Genomic DNA, 16,619 nt, shown 5'->3' on the forward strand with positions numbered 1-16,619 from the left:
TCTCGTGGCTTGACCGCACCCTGGGGGACAGCTCCCTGCCTAGGCTGCTGAGCTGTAGCTCCTGCTGGGCCTCCTCCCGCTCTGCCTGCCTCTCCCCTGCCTTCACGTCTCCGTGCTCTCTTTTCCTCCTGAGAAGCCTCATGCAGCTCCGGGGCTTCGGCCGCAGCCATGGCTGCGACACTCTCATTTGTGCCTCCGGCCCAGGCCTCACTCGGGAGCCTCTCACCTGCACGTCCGTGTTTGTCCCAGAGGAGACCAGGGGACCCTGTCCATCAGGGGAGGTCAATCCGGGACAGTAAGCAAGGCACACACCAGGAGGAGAGGGGACGCCACGGGGCCAGCAAAAGGGGGAAAGGCCCCTAAAACAGGTGAACTCACAGAAGCAGACGGAATAGAGGCCAGCAGAGGCTGGGGGGAGGGGAGTCGCTGACTAAGGAGGGCAGAGCTCTGGTTTGGGAAGTGAGAACCTCCCGGAGGCAGATGGGCTTAATGCCGCTGAGCTGGGCCCCTGACCCTGGAGAAGTTGGTGAATTCTACCCACTGTGCCACAGTTAAAAAAAAAAAAAGCAAAGTATAAAAGAGGCCACACGGGTTTGCACTATACATACAAGACACATGTATAAGATTGTTTCCAAGTGATTACACACTGTGTGTTTAGAATATGTGATGTATGAATCATGTGTCAATATTTGTTTTATGTCAGGAGATCTAATTTTCAGCACATGAGATGCTTAAAAGAATAAATACCTAAAATAATTTTTAATGGGAAGAACTAAGAAAATCCTCATGAAGTTTGCCTTTTTTTTCTATATTTACTCTTAAAAATTCTAGTTACTGAAACCCAGTGAGGGAGAAAAACCCCCATGAAGGCAGAAATGTTGCCTGAATAAACAGACTCAGTCTTCGGTCTGTAACTTGAGAACTAGAAGGACAGAGGCTTTGTCGAAAGGTATTTTTAGAAATAAAAAAGGAGAAAAGATAATTTTAAAAAAATTGATGAAATACATGGATACACATATCCCCTTTTTAAATAACTTTGCTTTCTTTTGAGACACTGCTCTGGTTTTACTCTCTTGTTTTTATACAAAACAGAAGCAGATGGCCCTAGTTCAGATTTTGTTCCTCGAGAACCAAACTTCCCAGTTATTTGAGGTATCGGTGTTGTCCACCCATTCCTTGTTCTAGAACTTCTAGAACAGGAGTCAATACTATTCTTAACTGCCCTCTTACGTCAGGAATTTTTGGATTAAAAAAAAAAAGAATGAGCATGACTAGTCTTACTTCCTCCCCCTCTGGAGTAAAGTCAATCATTTATTTCCAGTGCATTACATTCTAGTCAGGTGAGAAGCGGGTAACCACTGCCATTGGTGAGCACAGGAGTCACCCTCAGCCTCCAGCACAGGAGCTCCCTGAGGCTCGAGCCCCACTGCTGCGGGCCACCCCGGGTCGGGTCCCGCGGCCGTGCCTCGCAGCCTTGCATAGTGGGCAGGACGTTCCCAGGACACCGATGTGCTTGGTGGGTGGTCAGCCCAAGACTGAACCAGAACCACCCGGTGGGCAGGGGAAATCGCCCTCTTGATCTTAAAGGGGAAGCCAGTCTCTGGATTCTGAAATTCCTTTACATCATCTGAGGGAGGAGCATAAATCCCAGTGCCCCTAGGGGGCCCACACCAGCATTCTGGAACATTCTCCATGGGCAGCCCAGGGTAAGTGCAGCTTAACTCTGAAGTGGAATCTTCAGACTTCTGGCCCCACCTCACAGAGGCTCACCCAGAATATCTAGAAAGTGGGGTCCCAGCAAAGCAGCTTTACAAAGTTCCCCAGGTGACCATGCATCCTGCCGCGCCCACGTCCCCGGTGTCATGGGATACCAGAGGCAAGCTGCATGTAAACAGCCAATGTTAGCTCCCAGCTGAGCAAAGTTTTATAACTAGAAAGGCACAGGGTCTTGGTAGAGAAATTTTGGAACAAGGATGAAAAAGAGGAAATTAGAAAAAGAGAATCTATGAAGAGAAATTTTACTTTTTTCCTCTAATTTCCTTGATGGGACTCCACTGACATGCATTGGGAGAGGATAATTTCTATCTTCCATCTTCTGACAAGAACAATTCAACCAGATGAGTAGGTGACACGCAGTTACTAGTCCTGCTAGTATTAGTATTCCTAAGGGGAATGACAGGGAGCATGCGTGCATACGTCTAGGTGTGGGGCTGTGAGGGGCTGGGGCTTTCTGGTTCCATGCCCGCTGCCCGCCCTCCACAGCCAGCACTGAATATGCTTCCACTGTAACCTAGAGCAGTTCGGACAGCTGCACGCATAGCTCCTATACTGGGTTGCTCTGGTTCCCCCCAGAATCATTTGGAAGATTATGAGGGCTACATTCTCCTTCAAGATTCCAGGATATCTTTTCAGGTCTGCAGGAACACTTCGGGTCACGCTGTGAGGGCGTATTCTTCTGGGTTGGTGGGAACCAGACCTTTACCAACAGGAAATGCTAGCATTCTACTAGCCTTAATTTTAAACATGAAGGATTTTCCCCCAAATTGTCATTTTTGTTTTATATCTGCAGCTTTTTAGAAATGCAATTAAAATGAACATATTTGCTCTTCTGCAATTTAACAAAAGCAAAGGCAGACAGCTGAAAACTCACTGTACTGTGTCGACCTACTGAGAAATGCACTTATGGTTCCAGCCTCTGGCGTCTGGGTGGTGGTAAGCACACATAAAAATGGATGTCTACATGTCCTGGTGGAAGATTCACAAATCATTTCAGACTATTTACTGTTAATATTCCTTGTTTTGCAAGGGGAAGAGGAGGCTGGGCCATAAAAGCTGATGACTAAGACCAAGGAAATCCTGTCTGAGTTCAGATTCTCTGGGGTGGCGGGGGAGGCAGTGGGGAGGAAGCAGCTGGAGCCTGTGAGGAGCCAGGGGCAAAGGCGGGTGTCTCAGGCCCGGATTCGGCCCTCCACGGTAACATGGGTGGCTGTTACAATAAGGACTGGGACTGTGTAAGAAAGAAAGGGAAGGGGGCGGTTTTCCTCCCTGGAATTTCCAGCTGGGATCTTCCTGTTTGAACCCACCCACTGGCCTCACCCACCGGGATGCTCAGGAGGAAACAGGGCAGTCTGTGCGTCCTGTCAGTCCTGACGGTGGAACCACTGCGGAAGGTGAGGACTCCTAGTGCCCTGCTGGGAATGGAGGGGGACCCTTCTCCTCTTTCAAGGAAGAAATCCTCTCCTAAGATTCTATTGGCCACATTGCCAAACCAAAACCTTTTGCATTTTCTTGCTTTGTTAATTAAGTCATACTTGGGTCTCTTAACTTCTGTGGCTATTAGCTGATGAGTGCACTTGCATGTGAGCCTAATATTGTCAAAGGAGAGAAAAACTTGGTCTCAAGCAGTGAACTTCCAGGTTGTTCTCTAAATTTGGATAATCCCAGTTGTTTAATTTAAAAATGTAATCAGATAGTTGGTCAACACCCCCACTACCCAACACATACACACACATGTGCTCAGAACACGCCAGCCACTGTCCTGCCCTGTCCCCGCTCTGAGACTCTCACCTGAGCCATGGGAAGACTGGTGTACAGTTGACCCTAGAATAACATGGGTCTGAACTCTGCGAGTCCACTTATAAAGGTTTTTTTCAATGAATATATTGGAAAACTTTTTGGAGATTTGTGACAATTTGAAAAAACATTTTCTTTTCTCTAGCTGACTTTATTGTAAGAATACAGCATATGATACAGATGCAAAATATGTGTTCTTCAACTATTCTGTTATCACTAAGCCTTCTGGTCAACAGTAAGCTCTTAGTAGTTGGGTTTTTGGGGAATCAGAAGTTATATGCGGATTTTCGGCTGCAAGGGGGGGTCAGCACCCAAAGGCCCATGTTGTTCACAGGTCAGCTGCACATAACTTGTGAGTGAATACTATTTTCAGGAGAATCAGGCATGTTCATTTAACAGAAGAATTTTGCATAAACAGTCTTACCATGAACTTATGACATAGGTCATTAGCATTCTTGTTTTGCACATGAAGAAAAGGAAGCTAATAAAAAGGGTGACTTGTCACTGGACTAAACCCAGGTGCTCCCACTCTAACAGACCATGGCTATCTACCTGCTGGCAGGTGGGAAACGCCATTGAAGAACATGAGAACAAAACACAGAGGTAAGAGCATAAGGAAGCTGGCATCGGTCCAGGAACAATGGATGGTCATCACTCCACTAGCGGCCAGGGGGGCCCCCTGCACAGCTAAGATAATATTAGACTGGTCTCCTACCCTCCAGGGTTCAGCAAATCTCGGGACCAACGTGTGCTCTGTGCTGAGGCTGTGCTGTTTGCATATCCCTCCCCCTTCAACCTGTAGAAATACACCTGCTTGGCCTGGAATTTTGGAAAGCCCTTGCCAAAGGAGAGTTCCACAGGGCTGCTCCACTGCCCGGACCACCCTGCCCGCTCAGTCACCCTCTGTGGGCCTCTCCGAAGCGAGGCCTTTCTACTCGTGCTTCTCAGAGTTCAAAGGTACTCAGTCACCTACATGCATAGGTCAGCCTCTCTGCAGAAGGGACCCTGAGCGTCAGCTCTGCCTGCTGCTTCCAGCGGTCCCTTCCCCTTCTTCTGCCTGGGCAGCCCTTGCAGAGGAGAAAGCCTGCAGCCCCAGGGCCGTGGGCGTGTGCTCACGCGCTCTCTCTCTCTCATAGGAATACCCATCTGTCTGTCTAGCTCTTTGTTCATGATCTATCTAGAATCTATGTACCACTGATCAATATATCTAATTTATCCATCTCTATCACCTGTCTCTATCAATTATCTATCATCTATATCTATATTCCATATAGGTAAGTAATATATATATTTTTGCACATAACATGTGTATGTATATTTTACATATACAACATTTTATGTATTCAAATATGTACATATATTCTACAGTTAGGGATTTGTCAGCCTAGCACAGTGATTAAAAGAGAGGTCTGGGAATCAGCGAGTCCCAGGCTTCCCTCCCACCTTTATTCCTCACCAACCCGGGCAGTGCCCTGACCTGTGTGCCGTCCGCACGATGGTCGGGTGGGATGATCAGAGCCGTGGGCCCAGCAGGCGGTGTGGGGTCAGGGCCTGGATCCGTCCTGGCACCACTGTGCTCAGCAAACACAAGTGGCCGTGTTTCTCCCAGGGGTATCTCAGCTGGGGTTCTGGAATCCTAGAAGCACCTTCAGGGGTTACTCTTTCTTATGTTAGTCCCAAGGGCTGCCTGCCTTTTCTACAACCTGGAGCCAGGGGCAGCGGGGTGAGGGCAGAGGTGGGGCGGCGCCTGCAGGCCCACATGCTGGTCTGTCTCCTGCTCACTTCTTCTTGACACCAGCTGGGAATTGCTGCCCAGCCATTGCTCATCAGCACCTTTTCTCTGAGGGGCAAACCAGAGCCTCGGAACATCCCGGGAGCCATGTCTTAGAGTGAGGCTCTGTTCTCCGGGGGGCCCCGTCACCCCACAGGGACAGCCACAGGTCCAACAGCGCTCACCATGCAGAAAACCACACTGTTATGTAATGTCTACCAGGTACCAGAAAACCAATCTAGGTTCAATAACGCGAATTATTCTGTAAATCCCACATGGGAGATCACTGAATGGGCAAAAGCAGCCAAATAGGAATTTAATGGGTGGGACAGAAACAATCCCTAGGAAAAAATGCAAACCTTTCAGAGACAGATCAACACTTCCTTTATCACTGTATACAGCTGCCTTTATCCAGTGGGGGGACATTTAATTTGGAAAAAAACACCCCACAGGGAGAAAAACTACATTTTACGTAACTTTTTTATTAGTTGTTCCATGACTGCGCTCTGAATCCAGAAGATTCCTTTGACTGCTTTCAGCTGGCTACATCTTCACTTGTTCAGGGATTGGACACTTTATGGAGTGCCTCCTGCGCTTTGGGCCCCGGGGCACACCCTGAACCCGAGCACACACCCTGGAGGACACATGTCACCTGCTCCCAACTCTGGGCTGGGGTGGTAGGAATTACAGTTGAGGATGAGCAAAGACAAATGCTTAATATTGAGAGGATTTATCAACGGTGACTTAACATTATTGATCTCTGGCGATAAAGTCCTAGCCATTTGTGAGGGCACTTTAATTAAACTCTTACACAGGTCTCAGTTCCAAGGGACAGAGGCTCCAGCCCGGTGCAGGCATTCTGACACCTGCCACACGGGTACTCTGACGGGCAGGGGGCAGGGTGTCCTTCACGTCACAGAGGCTGCAGGCTGCTGAGCAGAGTGCAGGGAGCTACAGTACAGACCTGGCACGGGGCGAGAGGCTGCTCTGTTCCTGCGCGGTGGTGACGGGCAAAGGTGGGAGGGGACGGGTGCTGGCCACCCTTGCTCCTGGGCCTGTGCCCCAGCTCAAAACGAAAGTAGAGGTTGTGTCCCCTCCGAGACTGCTAACCCCAAATTCCAGCACGGCAGCCTGCGGCAGTGCAGGGAGAGAGGGGCTCAGGGACCCCTGGGGCAGAGCTTTCTCTTCCTCACTGCCTGGGTTTTCTGGGCATGAAGGTGGGGGCCCTCCTTTTGCACACAGTGCTACAGACACTGGCCTGGCATGAGTGGGCACTGGAGGTGTGAGCAGGTGATGGTCAGTGTCCTCCTGGAAGCGACAGTACCCTACAGACCTGCCAGGTCATCACAGGGCCTGGAAACACAGTACAGCCCTTTCTCTCCAGGGTCAGTTGGTCATCTTGGGAGGCGACTGTCACTCACCCCTGGGCCTGCGGGACGCTGAGCTGTGGGAACTGCACTGGGATGCCTCTCTTCCCCTCTTTGTAAAGCACTCTGCCAAGTTAGGGGGACAAAAGCTCTGTCCCCAGCCAGGAGCCACTGCTGAGATGCTCCCAAGTACACAGAAGTGTCCTTTGTTGACTTAATCCAGTAGAGGAAAGAATGGGACAATATTTTCCTGGCAGGCCACCTCTGCTGCTCACCAGCAGGCAATGAGCTGCCCCTGAGAGGTCTCCTGTGCCTCCCTGTCCGCTTTCCACATGCCCGTGTGACCACTCCATGGCTTCTCAGGGCAGGTTTTATTTGGAAATGATTTAGATTTGCAGAAAGGTTGCAAAGATAGTGCAAAGGCCCTGTACACCCTTTGCCCAGAAGTGATGCTGCTGTGCCAACATCTCCCTAACTGTGGCACATTTTGTCAAAACTGGAAATTAACACGAGTCTGTGAATTACAGACCCTATTAGAATTTTACTGCTTTTCCCCTGATATCCTTCCTTTTTTCCAGGATCCAACCCACAGTACTGCATTGCATCCCGAGGAGGTTTTTACAAAAGAGCTTATTGCTTCAAAGCTCACTGCTTCACGCAAAGCAGCAGAGCACAACCTAACGGAACATCCTGCGCAGCAGGCTGGCAGGAGCGGCAGGGGATGCGCGGTACCAGCATGAGGAGGAGCCCAGGTCCGGGCATGTGGGGGCTCAGAACCTCCTGGGAGGGCAAGCTTCCAGGGAGGGCTAAGGGTGCTGCTGGTGACTTGCACTTCCTTTGAAATCCACTCCCTGACCACATGGACGGGACTGGAGACGCCACGCAGTCTCCCTGGGATAGACACCAGCTTCCTCCAGGGATGATGAAAAAAAATGGCACGGACCCCAGGGAGGCCAATGAGATCAGGGTCAGTGAGTCCCGGCGGACCTCACCTGTCCCAGGAGAGTAACCCAGGGGACAGCTACAAGGGGAAAGGCAAGAGGCAACCACCAAATACCCTCGCCTCAGCTGATCAAGTACCACTCCCTGGAGTCCAGAAGCTTCTCATCCCATGAAGATAAAAAGCCTCATGCAGTGTATTTACTTTTTAAGCCACATACTGGAGCAGCCCAAATGCTCACCGGGAAAAGCATCCCCATTCCCAGTGTCACAGCTGCCAAGGGTCAGAGCCAGCACCCCTGTGCTCTCTGCACAGGGAGGGGTCTGCTGTGCCTGTGGGCTGTGTGCCCTCAGCCCTGACTCACCAACCTGGGGTGCACCTGGCTGCTGGAGTACCCCAGCACGCCCGCCCAGCACAGCTCTCCAACCTTCCCTCCCGTTCCAGAAACAAAGCCTCATGTGCCCTGGGGCCAAACATCCAGGCGGGGCTGGGCGGCCTTGGCCCCAGAGGCCACCAGCTACTGCACAGACTGCCTGTTTGCAAGCAGAACCAGCCAAGGCCAGGGTTCCATACCTCACCTACCACCTTCCCCAGCAGTGTTAACGCCAACGGATGCTGGCAGATACAGAGAAGACGATTCCTGAGCTTTTTTCTAAGTCCTCTGATCAAAGAGAAACATTCTTTTTCAGACTAAAAGAACAAGACATTTCACAACCACCTTCCACATAGTGATATTGCCATTACACCATCAAATATGATGTTGAAAAGTTATATATGCATTGTACTTCCATCTTCCCGAAAATTTTCTGTTACTTAATGGAAGCTAGTCATCCACTTTTAACTGTCTCCCCAGAATGACAAAATTCTTATTTTTATTATTTTAGCAAAGTCTTTGTTTTCTATTCTATTCAAATCCCATGAGAGACACCTTGGGCAGGTTATAAGCTCCCTGTGCCACTGTTTTCTCATGTACAAAATAGGGATAACAAAAGTTACCTACTCAGGTAGGTGTGATTTACTACAGGCTTAGATGGATTAATGCACACAAATTGGCACCTGGGACATACGCATTCATTAAATAATTATCTGCCCTCTTTGATAACCATTTACAGCTGCTTCTGCTACAAACCTCTTCAAGCTACAATCCACAGCCCTTTTCACCAACTGACCTACCCCTGGGCATAGTTCTTGGCACAAAAGGGGAAGGAGACAGGATTCTTGAGCATGGCAGATAAATAGAGGAGAAGCTGAGCTTGCCACAATTATGAAAGAATTTTTATAACTATAGTTAAAGGTCAAGGAATTATTTCATGAGTAACAGCTATTAAAACCAGTGGTAAGTTAGAAGATTCACTGTTGAATGCAACAAAATGCACATCTGTTGAATATCTGTTATGTCTCTAGTGAAATGATCCAAAAGTTTCTGTCTTTATTTGTAGACTTAGAATCTAAAGCCCAGAAATATGAAATAAATGGGCAAGTGACTCCAATTGCTTCCCACCCCAATACTCTCACTCAGTGATCCCAATCTCTGGCATCAAGTGAGAATGCAGACTCCTAGCTCCACCCCAGGAGGTCTGGTCAGAAGGCCTGAGAATGTGGAGCAGAGGTCTGACTTTTTAACCTGCCTCTCCAGGTGAGTGTAGGGGCGCAAGGAGTGCAGTCTGAGAAGCACAGCTAGGCAATAAATGCTCTCCGTCCCATCCGAGGGTCAGGGAGCAAGGGGACTCTGGTGAGGCTGCAGCATCCTAGTGGCTGGGAGGAAGGCCTAGAGGTGTCCCGTGTGGGAGGGTGCTGGCTTCTGCAACAAGCCAGGGATTATGAGCTTCCTGTTCAAAGTGAAGAAACTGGGGCTCAGGATTTATGAGGCCAGAACAGCGCTGTGTTCCATACCCAGGTCTCTAACTGAAGCCCTCTCTACCCACTTCAGGATCAGTCCCTGATAAGTTTCCTGGAACCTTCACCATGCTCAGGAAGGGAAAAACCATTACAAAGGCGGTTCTGGGGGACGAGGAGTGTGGGAGGCTGCACAGCTGTGCACACACTCTCCACTCAATGGGCGCTTTCCTAGCAGCCTCCCTCCTTTGAGGGTGTGCTGCTCCGGCACATAGCTCTGGGCCATTCCTATCGGGCACGTGTGCCTCAGGACCTATCATAAGGGTCAACAGGTTGCTTTAAATATCTAGGTTCTGATGCTAAATCAGGACACGTGGAAAGCAAGGCGAGCCAGACCTGAGCCCTGAGACATTTGGTCTGGGATGCTCTGGTCAGTCTGCGGAGCACTCTCCTGACTTCCTAACCTGGGCCCTGAACTGGAGCAGAAGGCAGCAGAAAAGTGAGGCTAAAGGTTCTTTGCCAGGCTCGGATAGAAAAGTGGAAATAACAGAATTTAAATCAAAGCACGAACACAGCTTCGCACTCTCCCTGTGTGCCCACCCTACCTAGAGATGGGGGTGGAATCCCCAGCAGGAGTCAGCTAGTGAATCAGGTGCTGCAGAAATCCCCATTCCATCAGGGTGCAGAAGGCTGGGGCTCAGGACACCTAGTAGGTGCCTCGATCTTCAGTCCCAGTGTAAACATTATGTCCTCAAATGGAGTCCTGCAAACTGGTGGCACTCAGGCCACGTCACATAAAGCTCCTATTAAACTCAACTCAGAACATTCTAACATGCAGTCATGGGTGCAGAGGCAGTGCTGGCAGAGCCACCCTGAACGCCGGGCTGTTGGGGGAGACTCAGTAAACAGGGTCAAGGTGAGCCCCAGCAGCTAGAACCACAGCTCTTTCAGGACACTTGGGAGAAAGCGAGCACTTTCGGCCATTGTTTCCCAGCGCTGGTTAAAACTAAGTACGAGTTGTCCGCGTCTCCCCCTGGCCCCGCCCATCCCCCCAAAGCCTCTCAGTCAAAAGAACACCGGAACTCTGCCTCGGGCAGTACCGAGCCACCCGCTTCTGAGTGGCACAGCCACGTTCTCCCGGGTCGCCATGTGACTGACAGTCTAAGCCCGCTTCTAAGGCCGGGCTTTGCACACGCTTAGGAAAAGGATGCCGCAGGCTACGTTTTTGGTTACTGGCTCCGTGGAAAAGCCGACACCTGTAACGCCCAGGAGTGAGGGTGGGGGACCCCAGGGGAGGCAAACGCGATAAGTTCTTCGGGAAAAGCGAGCTTCTCAGAACCTGGGCTTGGCAGGGGCCGCCCGGGGACACACAGGAACATACACTCAGGCGGGCACGCACGAGCTGCCTCTGGCAAGGCCGCTCGGTGTCCCTGCCACTCCCGGGAGCGCAAACCAAACCCCGTGAGCGCGGGCAGGACTTACCGCGAGGACGCCCTGGGCCAGGAGCCCCACGGTCACGGCCCCCAGCAGCAGCCACCTGGATGGGGGAGGGGGAAAGTGCGCGGTGAGCGTGCGGCCGGCTTGCCGGGACCTCAAAGTCATTCGGAAGGGCCCCCGCTCGCGGGCCGCGGGGACGGGGCGGAAGGCCGCTTACCGCCGCAGGGCAGCGCTGGACGCCGGGCACCGGTCTCCGTCCATGCTCCCAAGCCGGCCGCTCCGGGCTGCGGGCGGTCCCGCCTCGTCTGGAAAACGAGAGACAAAGCGGGCTTAGCGGGAACCGGGGAGGGGAGCATCCTCGCGGGCCGCGTCCCCCTTCCCTGCAGGGGTGACCGAGGGCCGCCCCGCGACCGCACGGAAGGACGAGGCCTTCCCACCGAGGCCGCTGCTGGCGCTGCCTAGCCGCGCCCGCTCGGTGCCCACCCCCAGCGAAGGGCTCCCCTGGCCCGTGCCCGCAGCCCGGGGTGGCTCTCACCTCCCGCGCGGCCGCACGCCCGGAGGCTCCCGGGCCGCGCTCGGTCGTCGGCCCGCGGGCCGTGCGCGGGGACAGGGTCGCGCCGCGGCGGCCGAGGGTGCGGAGCGCCGAGCCCTGGCGTCCCGGCGCGCGGCGGCACAATCCGCGGGCCGCGCGCTCCCGCCGCCTCTTACCCGCGCCGCAGGGTCCTCCCCTTTGAGGCGCCGCCCGCGCGCCGCCGAGGGGAGGGGGCAGCGCCAACAAATTGGGGAGCTCGCGGGGCCGCGCTCAGGTCTCCGCCGCGAGCCGCCGCGCCCGGGACGGTGCGCAGCCTTCGCGCCCCGGCCCTGCGGAGTGAGCCGCCCGCCGCGGCCCCCCGAGCGCCCCGCCGCCGCCCCCCGCCGTCCCCGCCGGTCCCCGCCGCCCCGGGCGCGCCGCCATGGGGCCCCGGCTCGGCCTCTGGCTGCTGCTGCCCGCCGCCCTCCTGCTCCACGAGGAGCGCAGCCGGGCCGCTGCGAAGGTGAGTCCCGGCCGGCTCCGCGCCCGGCATCTCGCCTGCGCCCCGGGCGCCCCGCGCGGCCCCTTTGTCTCCGGCCGGCGCCACCCGTCCGCCCCACAGGGGTCGCGCGGGGCACGGCCAGGTGCCGCCTCCGGGCCGGTCCCCCTGCCGGTCCCTGTGGGCTGCGCCGCGCATCCAGCAGGGAGCCTCCTTTGTTGTGGGCTGGGTAGGGCCGAGGTGGGGGCTCGTCAGGGCCCGGGGCAAGCGAGCCGACCTCGGTGCACCCCGCGCAGGCTGCGGCGCCCGGCAGGGAGCGGGATTTGAACGCGCGCCGCGGGGCGCTGCGCCCGAACCTGCCCGGGGTGCCGGGCCCGGCGCAGGCCGGAGGGGTGGACGCGCGCCCCGCGCTGCTCGGAGCCCCACACATGTGCCAGGGGCCGCCCTGGCCGTGTTCCCCCAGTTCTTTGGGGGCTGCGGTGGTTGATGCTGAACGGGTTCTGGGCCGTGTGCTGCAAGCAGCTGCATCTCAGCTTTCCCACGCCCGAGGCAGAAGTGGGCTCCTCGGCGGTGCAGCTTCAAGTTACCATACTCGACGCGTTTTTTATTAGCTGTGAAAAAATATTATAACTACATTTATATTCGAGTGTGAAACCAAAACGAAACTCCATCTCATTGTTCTGTGTACAAACTGTTTTCCTCGTTTTCATTTCCTCCGGCTGTGTGCTTACCGGGAAGGGATCTGGGGGTCCGGTTTGCAGGATAAAAACTTCCAGCCCGGGACACGGTCCTGGATGTATGTTGTTCGTTCCCTCTTTTCCTTCCCTTTCAGAAAGAATAAAGAGCTCAGCTGTTCCCCAGTAGCAAAGCCTTGAGGACATAACCCCGGGAAAATGTGGCTCTAAATACATTTACCCTCCAAATGTTTAAAGATGATTTTGCCGTATTTCCCACTTGCTCTTTGACCGTTTCATATTCTATCCTGCTTTTAGGTTTTGTTTGCTAGTTTTCCTTACTTTCTTTTGGAAAATGATATTCACAGACTGCAGTTCACTGTATATAAATTATTAACAGTTACATGCCAGAATAAACAGGTAGCAAGCACACGCCTCCGTCCAGAGTGTGGCCCCTTGCTAGCAGCTCCTTCACTGGGGATGGAAAAGACTAATGGGCGCACCAGCGTTACCTTCAGGCCATTCCTCCTTGCCCAGGGTCCAGCCCGGCACTATGGTCAAACTACTCTCCAGTAATGACAAAATACTTTCAAAAGAGGAGGTCCCAGACACTTTGTCTGGATGTAGAAATATTGACCAAAGATTGAACATGTCCAAGGAGAGATTGCTCAACCTGATAGCAAGTAAATGAGAGAAAGTTCTCTGCTTGGAAATGTGAACCTCTGGATTTAGATTTTCTCTGATAATATTAGCAAAGCAAAGCTAATTGTAAGAACTAGCTTTTCCAAAAGCCAGGACTTTAAGGAACCACTCACTATGGGAACCACCTGGGACATCATCACTCACATCTGCTGAGTTTAGGATTATTTCTCCTTTAATTATTCTTTGAAGCCCACGTACATTGCTGTCTCCTGGCTTTGCTCTGTCCCTTAAGGAGTCACATAGTATTTCAAGATATCTAACATGTGGACACCCTCCGATCACCAACTGACTTAACAGATATTATTATTTTTCTTGGCTTAATTAGGTATGCATATGAGTTATGGGTGTACAAGAAAATCTATTTAAAATAGTTTCTGGCTAATTTTTAAATTTGTTCATTTTTCATTCCATCAATAATATTTTTGCTTACCTCCTTCCAAAGTCAGCTGTTAGGTAGACCAAAAAGCTAAAATAACTTCAGTATTGATCCAAGCAGCACGTTATTTAAAAATACATTTTGAATGATGAGATGCTGCAAATCTAGCAAATCCTAATTTGGATGCCAACAGGAATGATTCTTGGGTTATATCCCCCTTTGGAGTAACTGAATCACACTGACCTGCATGTGTGTGCACAAAGCATCTACTGGGGGCTGGGCATGAGTTGCATGTATGTATTTTTTCATATGAAAGGCTGTTTGATTTTTCTGTTTGACCATATCTAGTATGGTTATACTGTTCATTTACTAGTGGATGATTTTTTAAACCAGTGGCTCTGTCCCATACTGCATCTGCCCCCAAGTTTTATTTCTTAAGAAAGGAGGAAAGGGGTACAGGTCTGAGACAGAAACGGCCCACAGCGCTGCGCCGAGGGTGCCCTCTGATCTCTGATGCCGTGACACTGAGCTGAGTGAATTGTTCCTCCCACAGCCTCAGACTCCTCCCTCCAACTGTCTGTGTGCCACTTCTTCATAAGTTATTCCTCGGGATCAGAAATGTGAACACTCCCCTAAGTGTGGTGGTGCCCGCCTAGCGGCTTTGGCATCCCCAGACCATTAGTCACTATCCCGGGACTGAACGACCCAGAACTCCAAGGAAATGAGGTTTAATTCCCCCTGGAGGATGGACCGCATTCTGCTGCGGGGTCGTTTAGATGAGAAGGCTGATTTCTGAGTTGGCCCCAATGACGGCAGTGTCCCCAGTATCTCAGGAATGATATTGGTGAAGACATGATGTAGACCATTTTGTCTTTATGCATGGAGCAGGGTCTGGATGAACCAGAAGAAATAATGTACATAGATAATGTATGTGTGGGAGTGGCCCCTCACGGAATCATTAGTGGTGATAATCCGTCACATTCACACACAGAAAGTGTGGTTTGGGGACAGAAGGATCATAATTTTGTGTCTTGCTAAGCAGAGGTTTAGCAGGAGTCATGAACTCTGTGCCTCACTTTCCCTGGCAGATCTGTCCCTTCCTTCCTTCATGCTGCACCTGTGCCCTGAGCACTGTTTAGGCCATGCACTCTGCCTGGGCTGGCCAGGCAGCAGTGTGGCAGACCCGCTCTCTGTCCTCAGGAAGGTCGTAGTCTGATGAGAAAGACTGAGTAAGGACCAGGAGAATACAGCTTGGGCTGGCAAAAGTGGCATCTGGGGCAAACCCAGGGTCATGGGAGCACCCATCCAGCATAGGGGGACAGAGGGAAATTTCTGGGCATACATCCCACCTCTCAGTCTGAATGAGAGATAAGAACCATAGACAGCATCATATTTTCACATCCAGATCAGAATTATGGGGCCCTGTACGCAGCGGGTGTGGCGATTCTCCCTTGTGCTTTGCATTTAAAAATGGCCCTAAAGCTCTTCCTTTGAGATATCAAGATGTCATTGTTACCGACAATCATTGTAGCTGAACTTTTCTCTCGGAGGGGTAGAGGGACACTGAGGGAAAAGTCTAGGAGAGCAGAGATAAGAAGCCCCTAGCCCCCCACAGGCCGGGGGCAGACTGTCTCCTGAGGCTGCAGGTACACTGGGATGTTAGGAAAGCTGCTGCCTGGATGGGTGCTTCTAGGCGGGGGTGCCTTGAGGACCTGACCTGGAAAACCTACCCCCACTTGGACAAGGGCATGAGAAAATTCACAAAACGTCCATTATCCATTAACAAGTCTGTCCGCAGATTTCTTGGGACTGGTAGGGGTGGTCATGACTTTACAAGTTCCTTATTCAGTTACGAGAGGGTAAAGAATTTGCAGACAGATTGAATCCACAAGTGATGCTCTAAAACAAATCCTTTTAGAAATCAAGCAGTGGATAGCAACACTTGTTCTAATGAAGTATAGGCATTCTGTTATACTGACTGTTCCAGAAATCTAAAAAGGATCAGCCTCATTAGAAGGTGGCTCAGCAGATTTGGTATTTTGAGTTCTAGGGATAGAGTAAGCAAAATTAACAATAGAAGGCCTAAAATAATATCATTAGAGCATTGTTCTTCCTGCCATTATTAAACAACCACTAAAAAATGTCAACTATAGAACAATACAAAAGACATATTCCTACCATTCTTATGCATACAATGAAAGGGGATATTAACCAGAGCATGTTTCAACAGTTTCTTTTGAGGAGCTGAACACTGTGAGAACCACTATGGGGTGAATGTTTTTATAGTCTGGTGCACAGTGAGCTCCTTCCATTCTGGACTCCCCCCGACGCCCCCCTCATTCTCCTGCTCTGAGTCCAGCGCCTTGTTTTTCTTTCTCTGCTTCTCTGTTCTTCTTCCTCTTCCCAGACGCCTCCAGGTGGCCATGGCATGCGGCCAGCCTTCAGCAGGCATCTCTCTTTCCTCTGTGCTGTCTATCCTCTCTCCTAGGGGTTGAGTGTCATCATTCGCTGTTCCACGGAGGTGACTCCAGACCTTCTTGAACTCCAGCCTTGTACCTGCACATTCCCATGGACATCTCACCTTGGCTTTGATCTCAGACTTAGCAGATATGTCCAGAATTGAACTTACCATCTTTTGCCCAGCCAGACCTATGGCCCTGCCCAGCTCCCCACTTCTGGCCCCTGGTGCCCTGATGTCTGCCGAGCCTCAGCCCAGGTACCAGGGTGTCATCAGGGGCTCACCATCTCTCTCTTTAGCTTCCATGCCTCAGTCACCAAGTCCTCCCCTTCTCTCTGCATGCTTTCTGCTTGCTTCTCCCTCTCTGCATTCTTCTGTGGCTGTGACCCCTTCCAGGCCTCCTTACCATGTGCCAGGATTGCCCAGACCCCTCCTGGCTCCTGCCGCTCGTCTCAGCCTCGGGCTCTCTCCAGCC

At 51.9% G+C, this 16,619-nt stretch overlaps 2 protein-coding genes across 2 annotated transcripts in view; one reads left to right on the forward strand and one right to left on the reverse strand.

Moving 5' to 3' along the window:
• The window catches only part of COL4A2 (collagen type IV alpha 2 chain), a 157,591-nt gene extending 145,969 nt beyond the window's left edge, over positions 1 to 11,622 (reverse strand). Inside the window, exons 1-3 of the mRNA XM_037024849.2 lie at positions 11,460 to 11,622; positions 11,142 to 11,229; positions 10,970 to 11,024 (exon numbers count right to left, since the gene is read on the reverse strand). Coding sequence (XP_036880744.2) covers positions 10,970 to 11,024; positions 11,142 to 11,185 — 99 coding nt within the window. The 5' untranslated portion in view covers positions 11,186 to 11,229; positions 11,460 to 11,622. The remainder of the gene's footprint in view (positions 1 to 10,969; positions 11,025 to 11,141; positions 11,230 to 11,459) is intronic.
• Positions 11,623 to 11,740: 118 nt separating this feature from the next.
• Positions 11,741 to 16,619, forward strand: part of COL4A1 (collagen type IV alpha 1 chain) — a 128,847-nt gene continuing 123,968 nt past the window's right edge. The window contains exon 1 of the mRNA XM_037024848.2: positions 11,741 to 11,958. Coding sequence (XP_036880743.1) covers positions 11,878 to 11,958 — 81 coding nt within the window. The 5' untranslated portion in view covers positions 11,741 to 11,877. The remainder of the gene's footprint in view (positions 11,959 to 16,619) is intronic.

The sequence above is a fragment of the Manis javanica genome, chromosome 9 (assembly GCF_040802235.1).
Source record: "Manis javanica isolate MJ-LG chromosome 9, MJ_LKY, whole genome shotgun sequence".
Classification (NCBI taxonomy): domain Eukaryota; kingdom Metazoa; phylum Chordata; class Mammalia; order Pholidota; family Manidae; genus Manis; species Manis javanica.